The sequence below is a fragment of the Balaenoptera ricei genome, chromosome 10 (genome assembly GCF_028023285.1).
Source record: "Balaenoptera ricei isolate mBalRic1 chromosome 10, mBalRic1.hap2, whole genome shotgun sequence".
Lineage (NCBI taxonomy): Eukaryota > Metazoa > Chordata > Mammalia > Artiodactyla > Balaenopteridae > Balaenoptera > Balaenoptera ricei.
Window position 1 is genome coordinate 23,126,209 of NC_082648.1, and position 16,482 is coordinate 23,142,690.

General features: G+C 36.6%; 1 protein-coding gene across 4 annotated transcripts in view; it reads left to right on the plus strand.

The window, feature by feature from the left end:
* BMAL2 (basic helix-loop-helix ARNT like 2) overlaps positions 1-16,482 on the plus strand; it is a 129,647-nt gene that overhangs the window by 83,829 nt on the left and 29,336 nt on the right. For 2 of the 4 annotated variants that reach the window (XM_059935513.1, XM_059935516.1), the window contains 7 exons: positions 265-371; positions 528-678; positions 2,108-2,166; positions 3,379-3,487; positions 6,289-6,367; positions 7,817-7,925; positions 9,915-10,382. In XM_059935513.1, the coding sequence (XP_059791496.1) occupies positions 265-371; positions 528-678; positions 2,108-2,166; positions 3,379-3,487; positions 6,289-6,367; positions 7,817-7,925; positions 9,915-10,051 (751 nt within the window). In that variant the 3' untranslated portion in view covers positions 10,052-10,382. Of the gene's footprint in view, positions 1-264; positions 372-527; positions 679-2,107; positions 2,167-3,378; positions 3,488-6,288; positions 6,368-7,816; positions 7,926-7,996; positions 8,056-9,914; positions 10,383-16,482 lie in introns of those variants that run through there. The other 2 variants (XM_059935517.1, XM_059935515.1) reach the window with 2 other exon arrangements.

Consider the following 16,482-nt stretch of genomic DNA (forward strand, 5'->3'; position numbering starts at 1 on the left):
TATGGCCACAATTTTATTGGTGAATGGTAGGAATAGCATACCCTGGATTGGGTAGGTGGCCTCTGGAGTAGCCTGGTGCCTGGGTGTCCATTCTGCTTTGCAGCTCTAATCTGGGTCTAGGGCAGCCAAAGGAGCCCAGTGAAGCAAATGGGTTACTCATCCCCCCAGTCTACTTCTCTACTATCCTGACCATGTATGGACCAACAGTATTCTCAAGGGGATACATTCACCAATTCTGAACTTTATTTTTAATTTTAAAACCAGGGCAACAGCAATTTTAGGATATCTGCCTCAGGAACTTTTGGGAACTTCTTGTTATGAATATTTTCATCAAGATGACCATAGTAATTTGACTGACAAGCACAAAGCAGGTATGCATTGAGTGGGATCGTCTTTTGGTACTTTTTAATTACAACTTCAACTCTTAATTTTTCATTCCTGTGAAATCTGAACCTTGAATTAATCCTTAAGGGATTGATTTATATAGTGGTAGACTGTTATGCTGATTATTATCTTTTCTTGTTAAGTTCTGCAGAGTAAAGAGAAAATATTTACAGATTCATACAAATTCAGAGCAAAAGATGGCTCTTTCGTAACTTTAAAAAGCCAGTGGTTTAGTTTCACAAATCCTTGGACCAAAGAACTGGAATATATTGTGTCTGTCAACACTTTAGTTTTGTAAGTAATTTTTTATGTTGTTAAGACCTTTATATTGATTTCAAATGAGTATCTTTGCTTCCCTCTTTTCATCTTGCTAAATCATTAAAACTGTTTGATCCTCTGGCTTTATAACTTGAGTATAATGCCATTTGCAGCAACATAGATGGACCTAGAGATTATCCTACTAAGTGGAGTAAGTCAGACAGAGAAAGACAAATATCATATGATATCACTTATATGTAGAATCTAAAGAATGATACAAGTGAATTTATTTACACAACAGAAATAGGCTCACATAGAAAACAAACTTATGGTTGCCAAAGAGGAAGGGGGGTATAAATCGAGAATTGGGGCTTAACAGATATGCAGTATTATATATAAAATAGATAAGCAACAAGGACCTACTATATAGCACAGAGAACTATATTCAATATCTTGTAATAACCTATAGTGGAAAAGAAACTGAAAAAGAATATGTGTGTATATATATATATGTATATGTATATTAATCACTTTGCTGTACCCCTGAACCATTGTAAATCAACTATACTTCAATTTTAAAAAAAACCCTTTGTGATCCTCTGGCTTTGGAACTTGAGTATATATTTTGAGTAATTCATTCACTGTTCATTGGCATTAGTTATCAGAATTAAGCTAAAAGTTTGCTCTTTTATAAAAAATTCCTTTTGGCTTAGTATAAAATGTGACAGTAAATGCATTTATTCAGGCAATTGTTTCGTACCCTTCATGGCCTTGCTTTGTCCTTCCAAAAAACTATGTGGATGTGGCTTTAAACTGTTTAAAATGGTAAGAAACTGTTTTGCCCTCCACATCATTTTTGCATGTCCATCTTCTGAGCCTTGGGAGCGCATATGCTTGTGTAGGAGTACTTGGCTGAGGGATAAGCAGAAATCCAGCCCGTTCACTGCCTTCCAAGCCCTGGTCTATGGCTGTGTCAGCCTGAAGGAAGAGCCAGCTTTTCCTGATTTGCTCAATATGCTAGCATGGCCTTGTTCTAAGTATTATTTTTCTATGTTTCTCTTTAAAATTGCTATAAGGTTTTACCAAACCAATTCTATTTCCTTATGTACAATATTTAGTTTAAAAAAAGAGCCCCCCAATTCTTAGTACCTCCAGCAGGTACTAATTACCCATCCCAATAATTCTATTATTCATCCCAATAATTCTTGTCTCCTTATCATTAGAATATGAGCTGAGAGTTTGTATCTTTGGAAACATGTACATTACAGGGTAATGTGACATCTGGCAAAAGCCCTGGTACTTAGCACATCAATACCTCCGTCTCTGGTGGTGACATTAACAATATGTATATAAAACACAAATAGGTCAAGAACTGATAATTCAAATACACAGAGCTTAATGTAGTTGCTTTAACATTTTCCTTCACCTTAAAAAAAAAATCACCTATGGTGTTTCTTAATTCTAGGGGACATAGTGATACTGGAGAAACATCATTGCTTCCTTGCAGCTCTCAATCATCAGAAGGTAAGCTTAGTTTTAGGTGATGGAGACTTATTACTAAGACTGTTATTATTAAGTTACCACCTTTTTCTGTCTTGGAGAGGGAAAAATTTCAGGATGAAATCAGAAAGATTTCAGTGGGTTGAGTTATCCTCCTCAGAATTCCCACAGTACTTTGGTCACACTTCTGTTATAATCTTACATTGTATTGCAATTATTCGTTCACTCAACTGGCTCACCGCTAGCCTGTGAGTTCTTCAAGAGTAGGAATGGTGTTTTACTCATTATCATCCCCAGCAGCTGGCATAGTTCCTTATACATTAAGGCACTCAAATATCTGTTGGTCAAATTAATGAAAAGCACTAAGGGGGAGTTATCTTAGTTCTTTACCACAGGAATATTTTAATATATTATTTGTGTAAAGAAAAATTAAAATATTAGGAAATATTTAAAATAAAGTAGTATTCAGCCATAAAAAAGAAGAAATATTGCAATTTGCAGAAACATGGATAGACATAGAGATGATTATACTAAGTGAAGTAAGTCACTTCAGAGAAAGGCAAATATTGTGTGATATCGCTTACATGTGGAATCTGAAAAAGTAATACAAATGAACTTATTTACAAAACAGAAACAGACTCACAGACGTAGAAAACAAACTTATGGTTACCAAAGGGGAAACAGGGGAGAGAGGGATAAATTAGGAATATGGGATTAACAGATATACACTACTATGTATAAAATAAACAACAAGGATTTCCCATATAGCACAGGGAACTATATTCAATATCTTGTAATAACCTATAATGGAAGAGAATCTGAAAAAGAATATCTATACATACATATATATAACTGAATCATTTTGCTGTACACATGAAACTAACAATATCATAAATCAACTATACTTCAATAAAAGAAAAAAAGTGGTATTGCTGTGGCTTTAGTGTGGAGGTTAAAGTGGGAAGGAACTGTATGTACTCAAAGGTTACAGGTCATGATTGAACCCTCAATGACTTTCCACATATTTGACTCACATCACTCTGCATAAGCATCTTAAACCATCATGAGTTATGTTTGTAATGTAAGCATGAATATTTCTAACATTTTAGGATGCAGCTGGTTTATTACTTTTAAAGAGGGAAATAGGAAATATATTTGAATTGAAAGAAAGATATTGACCAAAGTTATATATTTTTTAAAGCCCTCTATTGAATCTTTCCTTCTGTTATTATTTAGGATCCTCTAGACAGTCTTGCATTAGTGTGCCTGGAATGTCTACGGGAACGGTACTTGGTGCTGGTAGTATCGGAACAGATATTGCAAGTGAACTTCTGGACTTACAAAGGTAATGTTTTATTGCTGCAAATACTTTCACAAGTAAAATTATCATCATATTTACAAAACCAATATTAAAAAATCAATAGGTTTCCTATATGCAAACAATAACCAGGTCAATAATATAATGGAAGAGAATATCACCTTTACAGTAGCAACATAGTTTGGAAAGTCTTTTCTAAACATCACACAAAATCCAGAATTTATTAAGAAAAAAATGGATAAATTTAACTGTATAAAAACTCAAAACTTAAACATAACTATAACCATTATAATTAGCAAGGTTAAAAGACAAATTATACACAGAAAATGTACTTCATATGATAAAATGTACTGATTATCTTAATACATGAAGAGATTTGTAGTATAAAGTATAAAGTTATTGAATTTTATATTAAACTTTGTATAATTTTATATATATTAAACTTTTTGTGTAGAATAAAGAATAAAGTTATTAAAGGAGTTATTTAAATAACTCAATAACAAAAAATTTAGAGAGTGGACATAAATAGAAAATAAAAGTGCAAATGGCCAAGAAACTTTAAAAATTGCTCAACCCCACTCACAGTTAAAATTATATATATACAAAATTAAACAATAATGACATACCTTTTTTCATTTAGGAGATTGTCAGAGATTTGAAAGTTTGGTAGTACTAGCGAGAGTCTGAGGAAACAATCCCTCTTAAACTGTCCATGGGAATATAAACTAGTGCAAGCTCTTTGAAGCACAATTTGACTACACCCATCAAAAATATAAGTGTATATGATCTTAGACTCAGCAACTCTACCCCAGGAACAAATATTCTTACACAACTGCACAGAGACCCATGAACAAGACTGTTTCTTGCTGCACTGTTTAAGTAGTGATTTAAATATTTAAATCTTTACCATAACCATAACTTATTATGGTATATCCATACAATGGCATACTCTGCAACAGTTAAATATTAGGTAGCTCTGTTTATGCTAATATGGCAAGAGCTTTATCTGTTAATAGAAAAAAGCACAGGAATAGAACAAAAGAATAGCATGTATAATAACTCACTTGTATAAGAAAAAAGAAAGATATGTGTGGATGTATGTGAATATGTGTATATACAGGCCCATAATTGCTCATCTAAAACCCTTTAGACCAGATAGGTTTTGAACTCAGAATTTTTCTGGATTTTAGAAAGGCAATGTTTTGGAATTCAATTTTTTTTAAGAGATATGTGTAATACCCACAGAGAACAGTTATATCATGGACAGCACCCCATAATCAATTAAATCAGTATTTCTGCAGTGAGAAGTATTTACAGATTAAATGGTGAAATGTCTGGGAGGAGAGGGGAAGTATGAGTTCAGGTTAAGTACATTTAACAAGATTAGGAAAGAATAATTATTGAAGCTGTTTGGTGGGTATATGAGATTTCATTATATTGTCTATTTTTATATCTAAGTTTTCCATAATAAAAGCTTAAACTGTATTTCTGGAGTGAATTGTAAATACTTGTACTAAGTAGGACAAAGTTCGACCAAAACACTACCCTGAGTAGGGTTAGAATCCAACTTCCTTTGCATGTGGATATTCAGTTTTCTCACAGCATTTACTGAAAAGACTGTCCCTTCGCCAACTGAATGGTGTTGGCACCCTTGTTGAAAATCATTTGACTGTATATGCTGGAAGGGCTTCGTAAGGAAAGTGGAAATTGAGCCAAAGTTGCTAGCTGGGTGCAGCTGCAGGACGCAGTGGGGAGAGCATTTATATATGGAGGCACCTCAGCCAATGTATGGAGGTGAGCGGGAGAAAGCATGGTGGTTTCAGCAAACATCAAGGAGGTTCACTGAGAGAAGAGTCAGGTTGCTGAGCAACTGAGTTTTAACTTGGTTAAAGGGACTTTTAACTAAGGTGAAGTCAAGTAGTGGAGGGACTTAAATAGCAAGTTTCTGCCCAGTGACTAATACGAAGAAAGCCGTATTTCAGAAGATTAATCTGGTAGTGATGTGCATGTGGAGGCAGATAGTTTTCATCTTTAAACAAAGGCTAATTGAGCAGATGGTGATTTTAAACCATGAACCACAGATGGGAAGCCAGCCAAGCTATATACATTACATTGTGAAAAATCTCTAAGACATGTCACTGATCTTTTCATCTGTGTTTCCTACCTAATTCATTTCATTCTTCTGTTTTAATTTCTCCCTCTATACTTTCTTGTCAGTTGCCTTCTTGGGAATAAAAAAGGACATAAAGTTATGTTTATGCCATTATGTTTCACATAATTGAGCATTTAGTAATAATGTATTATATGACACTGTCAGTTTTACGTATTAAGTCTTGAAGAGGTTTATGATCAAAGCATATGATTATGTTTTTGTCTTCATGTGTTTCATTGATTTTGGACCTGGGGATGACCTATTATATTAAAAATATGATGCATTTTCCACTTTAAAAAAAAGGTTGCAGGATATTAGGAAATCTTTCTTTATTCTTAGTTCTGCTTTTCAGTATCCTGATAAGGAACTGAATGCCTATTTTGAACCATGTTGTTATTCCATTACTTTGCCACGTGCTGTATTAAGACAGGTAACATGATTTACTTAAGAGCTTTCACCTCAGAGTTTGTTTCTATTTACTATAGTGTTTTCAGCACTCCATAGTCAAAAATAAGTCTGGCACTGAACAAGTCAGTCTGATTATGAAAACTGTCGTGATAGTCAGTCTTATGTTCCTCCCTGTATTTTTATCAATAGATTATGTATTCAGAGGAGAAAATTTTCTAAAATATATATAAACAGACACATAAAATGTTTTATGTGTCACTTTTTGAAGGTTACAGTCTTCTTCATCCCTTGATGATTCAAGTCCAACAGATTTATTGAAAGATACTCACACTATAAACTGCAGGAATGTAAGTACCATTGTAAGTGATAATATTCGTGAAATAAATGAACAATAACATTGCTCCTTGTTGATTATTTCTTTTGAGAAAAGAGGCCATCCTGTAAAGAATGAACCCTTTCTACTTAGCTCAGAGTTTTTAAGAGGCAATGTAGAATAGTGGTTATTAAGATTGAAGTCGCTTGGGACCATACTATCTGGGTCCAAGTTGTGATTCAGACACTTACTACTGGGTAACCTCCTGCATGTTATTTAAACTCTGCACCTCAACTTCCTCATTTGTAAAAAAGGGATTAATAATAGCACCAGTCTCTTGGAGTGGTGTGTGAATTAAATGATTTAATACACAAAGAAACAAAAACTTCACAGTGCCTGGGACACAACGTGTGCTCAATAAATTGTAGCTATTATTGTTATTTTAATAGATTCGATTCCGCAGATTAAATATACTCCTTAGGGTCTGGAAAGATGTTTAAATAATATAAGCTACAAATTAAGTACTACCTACTATTTAATTCAATTGAACAAATACTAGCTATTTGAAGTGCATTGCTGCATATACAAAAATGACTGAACATAGTGCTGAAAATGTGGAAGACCCATATACAATTCTGATGTATCCCAGACAACAAAAGGCTCTAAAGTAGGTATATAAACTAAGTGGTATAAGAATATAGGAGAAAAGAGAAATTAAATCTGACCAGGGACAAAAGGGAACTTGAAAATATCTTTTTATATTAATATAGGCTTTTGATCTAGTATTTGCCAGTTTTACTCATACATTTAGCAAATGTTTATTGGGTACCCATTTTGTGCCAGACAATATGCCAGAAACAGGGATTTAAGTCCTTGTAACACACAAGAATCTCCAAGTAGTGTACGTTATGTAGGCATTCTATGGCAAAGTTCATCAACTAAGTAAGACAATATAGGTAAATGATTTCTTCTTTTGATGAGCTACATGAACATTAGATTGTTTGGCCTGTGACTACTTAACAGTATGATAACATTTTGGTAAAAGTCTCTGGTTTAATCCATTCCCTACTCCAAAGCAGTATTTCCCGTTGTAGTTTCATATGAGATACTGTTTTATCATCATTTTTAAAAAACTGAAATAGCTTTTCATTTTTAATCGAAAACTTTTCCTTATGTATGTAATTCAGTTACGGTTATGAATAATGCGGGGGCTTTGAAGTCAGGTAGACTTGGGTTAGAATCATGGCTCCCACACTTTGGGCAAGATATTAGACTCTTTAGGCCTCAGATGCCTGACCTCGTGACATGTGTAACCTGAAACGTGATGATGCTTGTGGAGTACTTAGCACAGAATACGAAGTGTGAGCTGCCACGTTGTTGATGGCAGTGGTGGCATGGCCAGAATGCCCGCATCTGAAAACTGCTAAGAGGTCTTTATTTCATTCAAATAGGAAACTTTCTATTTATTATTCTCTCTTTACAGATGTCAGATAAGGAACTGACTACACTAAGTCCTTCTGAAATAGGGGAGCCACAGGCTACAAAGCAAAACCAAAGCGCTGCTACTCCCCAGAGTCACGAACCACTCCTTGGTAAGTTTTCTTTGGCAACTGCCTGCCATTTTGGTTTTCCAAAAACTCTTTCTTAATCACTCTATTTTCAGGCTTAGGAAATTGCTAGAGATGCAAACAACTTTAAGATTTTTCCCAAAACTACAATGAGGTATCACCTCACCCCGGTCAGAATGGTCATCATCAAAAAGTCTACAAATAATAAACGCAGGAGAGGGTGGGGAGAAAAGGGAACCCTCCTACACTGTTGGTGGGAATGTAAGTTGGTGCAGCCACTATGGCAAACAGTACGGAGGTTCCTTAACACACTAAAAATAGAGCTACCATATGATCCAGCAATCCCACTCCTGGACATATATTTGGAGAAGACTAATTCAGAAAGATACTTGCACCCCAATGTGCATAGCAGCTCTATTTACAACAGCCAAGACATGGAAGCAACCTAAATGCCCACTGACAGATGAATGGATAAAGAAGATGTGGTTTATGTACACAATGGAATATTACTCAGCCATAAAAAAGAATGAAATAATGCCATTTGCAGCAACATGGATGGACCTAGAGATTATCATACTGACTAAAGTAAGTCAGACAGAGAAAGGCAAATATCATATGACTTATATGTGGAATCTAAAAAAATGATACAAATGAACTTATTTACAAAACAGAGATAGATAGACTCACAGACATGGAAAACAAACGTATGGTTACCAAAGGGGAAAAGGCGGGGAGGGATAAATTAGGCGTTTGGGATTAGCAGATACAAACTACTATATATATAATAGATGAACAACAAGGTCCTACTGTATAGCACAGGGAACTATATTCAATATATTGTAATAAACTATAATGGAAAAGAATCTGAAAAAGAATACATATATATTTTATATATAATGATTCAGTTTTATACATATAAAATATATATGTATAAAACTGAATCACTTTGCTGTATACCAGAAACTAACACACTGTAACATATTTTTTATACTTCAATAAAAATAACTAAGAGTTTTTCATTCAAAATCATAAATACAGTAATCATGCTGTTAGTTTTTAAGTGTATGCTACTTAATGGACCTGTCATTGAAAATTTGATTATCCACTGAATCAGTTATGGGTATTATTAAAACACACAATTTCAATAAAACAAAAGCTCTTGTATTTAGGGGAAAATGTCCATTCTCAAGAAAAAGAATTTTTAAAGATACCAATCATAAAATGTTTAAGATGTAATTATTCATTTTAACTATGTTTATGCAAAGTCCAAATGAAGAAAACTGAAATGACACAATTTTATACCCCCCCATAACTGACTCTGATCTCCTGAAAATGTATGTTAAAGAGAATCAAAGGACTTGAAGGAACCTGGACATCAGCTTCACACAGAGCCACATGTTAATCATCTCAAGTTCTATTGTACTTTGAAAGATACCTAGAAAACTTCGATTAATCTGCAGCTGTGTTTTAACCCTGAATTTCTAGAACCTCTTCCTTATCTCTGATTTAAATCTCATTTCCATGGTTCCTCCTTATTTCCTTTCTCAGTCAAAAATCTGGGGACCCCCCCACTTTTATAAGAGTCTTTCAAATGGGGAAGATGCTTTTGTCTCAGCCTTCTCATTTGGGGGTTAAACAAGCAGAGTATTTTCACAAGGCAGATTAAAGTTAAATTTCTTCTTCAAGGCTCTATATACACACATGAATAAACCCCAACCCCTAGCTTCCAACCGTCTGGGAGTCTGTACCTCTTAGCTTTTATTTTCTATTAGAAAGCTCGTAGACTAACTCACTGATGTGCATCAAATGAGTGAAGCTCAATTTATCTGACAGCGGATTGTTATAAAAATAGGCGACCCATTTAAAATGTATCAGGCTTCTGCAATTTAAGACGTATACTTTGCCTTCAGTAATACATTGTATGGTATCCTAGCCTTCCTTTGCCATTTTTGATGATAACTCATTTTTTAACCTCCAAATGTACTTACATAAGCCTGTATTTTAATTCAATAGGAGAAGGTGCCCAGCTGGATTTTGATGCCCTCTGTGACAATGACGACACAGCCATGGCTGCCTTCATGAATTACTTAGAAGCAGAGGGGGGACTGGGAGACCCTGGGGACTTCAGTGACATCCACTGGACACTCTAGCATTTGATTTTTAACTCAACATGAGAAACGTTTTGAAGCATTCCGCTTACAAAAGACTATATATTCTTCTGTACTGTACTGATACTGTTTTTATCTTTTATTCCTATTCGTGGTTGACCAGTTTTTATAGATTTGCTCCTGACTTTCACAGGGGTATAGGGAAATGTGATGTTTCCCTTCAAATTCTCAAAATTTTCTATAGACCGCTTTAGTCATTGACATAGCTTAAAACCCACTAGTTGCTATATTTTTGCTAAAGTCTTTCTAACCAAGGATACCACATGTATCTTGTTTTGGTTTTGTTTTTATTTTTTGATGCAGTTGTTTTGAGTTTGGGGAACTCAATGTGTTGACATCTTCCTTGTATCTGAGCTTGATTTATAACTGATTTATAATAGAAGATTTGTGTAATCTGGAACATTTCCATTCCTTGTGTATTTCCTTAATTGAGGATAGGGCTTATCCACTTTAAGAAAATGATGAGTACTTGAACATTTAAAGGGACAGTGCAATTTGTAGTGGTAATCACAATGAATACTGTATTCAGTCTTTGTAGACTTGGGCAAGCACAGAGCCACGATAGTTATGCTCAGCTGAGCACTTTGAGATGGATTTTAAGTGCGATGATTTCTTATTTAAAACTCAGAAAAGAAAAAAAAAAAAAGCTGAGAGAGTTTCAGCTTTCCTTACAGAAAAGGAAAGATCTTGGGCCCTACAACTTGGTGGTGGTTAACCTTTGCCTATAAGATTAGTCTTAATATAACCACTCAAGATTCTTATTACAGATGATAGAACAGGGTTTTGATGCTGAAAAGGTTTTTAGCAACCCTTAGCATTAGTCTTAGAGGAAGAAACAGGCCCAGGCAGAGCCAACACCTTGTGTAATGTCACAAAAGTTCATATGTCTTTTAATGTTTAATGTGTATAAACCAGTTTCTTTATGCACATTTGAGAAAGCAGTAGTCTCACTGGTTAAATGATTAGTTAACTGACCTAGGAACAGTTGTTGGCTTTTTAAATTATTAGGCAATTACAGTTACTATTGCCTGTAACCAAAGATAATTATAAGTGTGTTTTTCAAACCATGAGGCAACGAGAAAGAATTTAAAAACCAATTTTCTAGCTATAATTAAAAATCGAGAGCATTTTTTAAACCAGTAATTAATTCAGAGGTAGCTCAAATTGAGGGCAAGAATTAAGGATATTTAAAATACTGTATGTAGGGACTTCCCTGGCAGTCCAGTGGTTAGGACTCCACACTTCCACTGCAGGGGACATGGGTTTGATCCCTGGTCGGGGAGCTAAGATCCCGCAAGCAGTGCAGCGCGGCCAAAAAAAAAAAAAAAACCCAAAAATACAATACTGTATGTATAGCTATCTTTTTGAAGATCATACTTCCATAATACCTATGGTTTTAATAGCTCTTTCTAGTTTACTCCGTGTGTTCCCATATATTCTCTTTTGTCTCCCACAAGGGAAAGTAATGATAGTCTGGGAAACTAATGGGGAGACTCTTGAGGCTCAGATGTAGGGACCAAATCCAGTTTTCCTTTTCTATGTGGTGCTGTACATCTCCAGCAGATTTCCCTCAGAGCCCCACAAAAACAAAGCATTCTTTTGACCTCGCATATTTCCGTAAGCTGTAAGTATTAGATTAGAACTTTCAGACACGTTAATGGCAAACATAGCAACAGGCAACAACCAAAATCAAATGTTCCTTCACGTTTGACATTTGCAGTGGCTGTGTGGGCAAGGATGTATTGGCCTATTGTCTTGAGCCGATGCAATGTTCCAGCAATGCCAGAGGGTCAGCACCATTCCTGGTTCTGGCATTTGAGGACTTGGGAGACATCTAGGTTTAGAATAAGCCAAAAAAACCCTCACAAGATGGGGGATATATTGGTTTGTAGTGGCCTAAGCATGACAGTTAAGTCTGAAGAAGCGTGAAGGATCACATCTGTTCTCTAAGTCAGAGAGGCCTGCCTATAAATGTGACACTTTAGGGATCTGGACCATTGCAGGTCGGGCTAGACCTGCAGAGTCAGCCTAAGCTAGTGGTAGCAGGATAGGTCACTGTGGCTGCACGACCTCCAAGGCAGGTGGGGCAGAACTTCGTGATGCAGGGATCTGAGAGGCAGACTTTCTAGAGGCTGGCCATTGCTGCTTGCACAGTAACAATTCTCTCTCTTTGCAAGAGGAGAGGTTATCCCATAGACTTATGGATGGAAAGGCCAATTGAAGGCTTTGATCCTTTAGTAGCCCACTCTGATATTTATCTTTTGCCCTGGACCCAGGATCCAGTCCATGCATTGTATGGTACTGTAGCTCAAAGTTCAGTGCTTTCTTCAAAATGCATTCTATTTATATTTGATTGCTACTGGGAGTGACATATTTTTATGCTTTATACTATATTACTTTTTTCTCCTACCAATTAATTTCTTATGTTTTGGTGAAAAATATCTACAAGTTTAATGAAAACATCCTAAAAAGAATACTCTATTTTTTTTTAATTCTAAGAATTACCTACAATGATGTAGTGGAGTGGGAGGCATGCTGGAATCAGGAGAGCCCGCTCAACAGTTTATCTGTGTGACCTCAAGCAAGTCATTTAAACTCTCTGTACCTCAGTTTCCTTATTTGTAAAAAGAGGTTTGATCTCTCCATTTACTTCCAGTTCTAATTCTGTGATTCTGACCCACAGGACTCGAGCATTAGCCTGATGCTAGACATATGCTGTCTAGTATGATAGCCACGGCCACATGTGGCTACTGAGTACTTGAAACATGGCTAATACATATTGAGATGTGCTATGAATGTAAAGTGCATACCAGATTTCAAAGGCTTAGTATGAAAAAAGGGAATATAAAATATCACATTAACAGTTTTATATTGATTACAGTTCAAATAATATTTTGGATATACCAAATTAAACATTAAAGTTAATTTTATTTTCTTACCGTCCTAATGTGGCTACTAGAACGTTTAAAATTACACATGTGGCACACATTATATTTCCATTCTATGGCCCTGCTCTAGAACATTTTATTAAGTGGATATTATTTAAGCAGACCAAAGGTTATAAGTATGATATTTACCTCTAAATGCTATGGTTTAAAGGACATTTATTGATCCTCGATTCAGTGCAAATAACTGTGAACCTCTATCGATGTATCAAATTTAAAACTTTTTTGAAATGAGTAAACTTGAAAATGCTAGACATTTTATTAGCCTGAAATCAAACAAAACTTGAGGTATATGTTGACACCCTATGGTAGTCACTAAATTTGGAAATCCATTGATAAGCACAAAGACAAACAAGAAGATACAGAATAGACTTTTGGTAAATAAATGGAATTAAAGGAAAGTATCTAATTACAGTGTCATAATGGGAAAAGGCTATATTCATTGGTCGTCATAATCTTTGACAAATCTCCATAGAGTCTAGGACACAGGTATATAAAATAGCAACTCTCTAGGTATCAGACCATGTTTAGTGGGTCCAGTTTCAGATCCTGCTGTAAAGAGGAATCCACCACTCAAGTAGGTCATTGTTGGGCTCTGGAATTAGAGATTCAGATTTGCCAAGCATAGTATTGTGGGCACAGCAGCCCTGACGTCTACAATGATCAGAAGCCATAAAGAAAACCTGCTGCGTGGCCACTAGGTGTCACTTTCCCATTCCTATGGGGCTTTGCTTTCATTAGATTAATTTTTCCAAGTTCCATGGGCCCTAGGACAGGCATTTATGACTTTTGTGCCTAGAATAAGTCTGACCCTGTTTTGTAAGAAATGCTTTTTAAGAGAAGTCTGGGAAGATCCCTTCCACATAAAATAAGAATTTTGGTTTAGAGACCTCTCCAGGTGTGGCTCCAGTAAAAGCTGACTTTAGAAAGGAAACCCATCCAACCTAGAATATGCTTTCTGAACTCATTTGGGAGTGTTTAGTGTGTGTGTCACTGCTCATAGTCTTGAGTTTAGGTTTGTCTTTTATACAATTTTTAAGCTCTTTTCCGTTTCACTTGCTCTTGTCTGTATGTTGGTATTTTTAAAATTTTGTGGTAAATAATGAAGAGTGAAATTAAACTATATTTTATAATAATTACTAGTTTGGAGTTTTTATTTAACATTTTAAACTTCCTCCAAAAAGTGTGTCCTTAACTATCATCTAAAGTGGAAACACAGAATGGGTAGAAGATCCAGTGTTCTAAGACCACTGGGAAGGGAGGTATATATTACTTTATACATTTTGGGGTGTGTTCATCAGGGTGTGCTAACTGCTGTCACAACTCTGAAGCGTCAGTGGCTTAATCCATTAAAGGTTTCCTGCTGCTCATGTCACATCCGATGTCATTAGCACTGTCTGTCTCCCTGACTTGACTCCTCCTCCTTCCCTGCCTCTCCCTCTTTCCAACTCTCAGCTTTGCTTTCCTGTAAGCGGGTGTTATCCTCCAGTGGACCTTCTTCTCCATACTGATGCTCAGAAGCTCCAAGCACAAATTATCCTTATACCTGACAATTACAATGGAAACAGAGCTTCTCTGTTTCCTAGTAATTCACACAAAAATGTCCATTGATTAAGCCTCTGGTTCAACTTGGTTCACATGGACTTTTTTCTGTGGTCAACAGGCTGAAATATACAGATGGCCAGGCTTTGGTTCCATGACTAAATCTGGGTTTAAAGGCATCCTTGAAAGGGAAATCAGGTCAAAAATAGCCAACTGCCAGACAGCCTAGGGCCAGAGGAAGGAATGGGGATGTAGGCAGAAGAGACAATGGAAAGCTTGTAATTCTTGAGAGCTGATGATTTCCTAGAATTGTGTGTTTAGGTTATGTGAGCCTCAAGTCTTTCATAGTTTGTTTTTGGTAGTTGTTTTTTGGTTTTTTTTTTTTGGAGGGCGGGTCATGGTAAGGAATAGCAAGTTACATCACATGTTTTTAAGCCTTGGCTACCTCTTTTGTTTGATACCCAGCCACTAGTCACTTTGGAGGGCTCTGTCCATTGCCTAAGGTGTGTGTTGAGAGAGACAATAAAGGGTTGTTAAATCCTTGTCTCCCTATGTGTTTCCGGCATTGAATTTACACTTTCTTAGGCAGTCCTAGCACTAGGCTGACTGTTAGGCAGTATTTCCCACATTTACTCCTATCCAGGAAGAAATCTGTTGCATGTTACCTTGGGGGTAAAGACATCAAAATAATTTTTGCAATAAAATATTTGTTAAAAAACACTAAAATTAGAAGCCTAGATAATGTAAACTTGTAACTTAAGTGAACTCTTGGAAATCTCATTTAATACTTGGTTGAGTGTGCAGTAACCCAAAAGGCTTCCCATCTATCAGAACCAACATCTAGACCAATAGCAAACAATTACCTGATTGTTCAGTTATTTGTGGGAATCCATAGTATTCTATTTCATTTAACAAAGATCAAGAAAGACATAGGGCCTGAAATATTTTGGGGGGGGGGATGGATACATATCAGATTATATGTAAGATAATCAAATTCGTAATATTTACAATAGAAAGGATACTATTCTATTTCTTTGTAATAATGGTAGCAGCATATTTTGTTTTTAGTTTTCTGATTATAAAGGAACTTTATATTCATTATCGAAAATTCAGAAATACAGAAAAGTGGGATCCAATCAAGATGGGGAGTAGAACAACGTGGAACTCACCTCCTCCCACAAATATATCAGAAATACAACTACATATGGAACAATTCTCCAGAATACTTACTGAACGCTAGCAAAAGATCTCAGACACCTGAAAGGACAAGAAAGATCTGCACATAACTGGGTAGGATGAAAGGGAAAAAAAAAAAAGGGAAGCAGAAGAGGACCTGTGCCCCTGGGAGGGAGGAAAGGTTCCCACACCCTGGGAAGTCCCAGGGACATCAGCCAGGACAGAAAGGGAGCTTTAGAGGCTCCATGGAGAGCGCAACAACCGGTTTGTGGCAGGCAGAGCAGAGACCTGCACAGATAGTCCGTGCCACAGCTCTGCGTGCCACAGCCCAAGACGCACGTCTGCTGGTACAGGCTGGGGCTGGGTGCTGAAACTCGGGGTTTAGGGGACAGACCCAGGGAGAAGACTGGGGTTGGCTGCATGGAGACAGCCTGAGTGGGGCTGGAGCGTGGTGCGGCTGCAAACAGGGGTGTACACGGAAGAAGCCCAGGCTAAGTGGCGCACAAAGGGAGGGGTGGGCCCGCCCCCGCCCGCCTTAGCAGCCTCTTTCTCTGCCCCCCAGCCACTGCCTCAGTGGGCTCCAGGAGCAGGTACCAGCAGGTTGCCCACATGCAGAGGCAGGAATGAAATCATAGCTGAGCCCCAGGGGCCGTGTGAGTTAAGAAGCAGGGCTGAAATATCTCCCCATGGCGGTGTGAACCATGAATTTAAACCTCTGCCACCAGCTTTGTAAACTCAGTACCTGCAGGA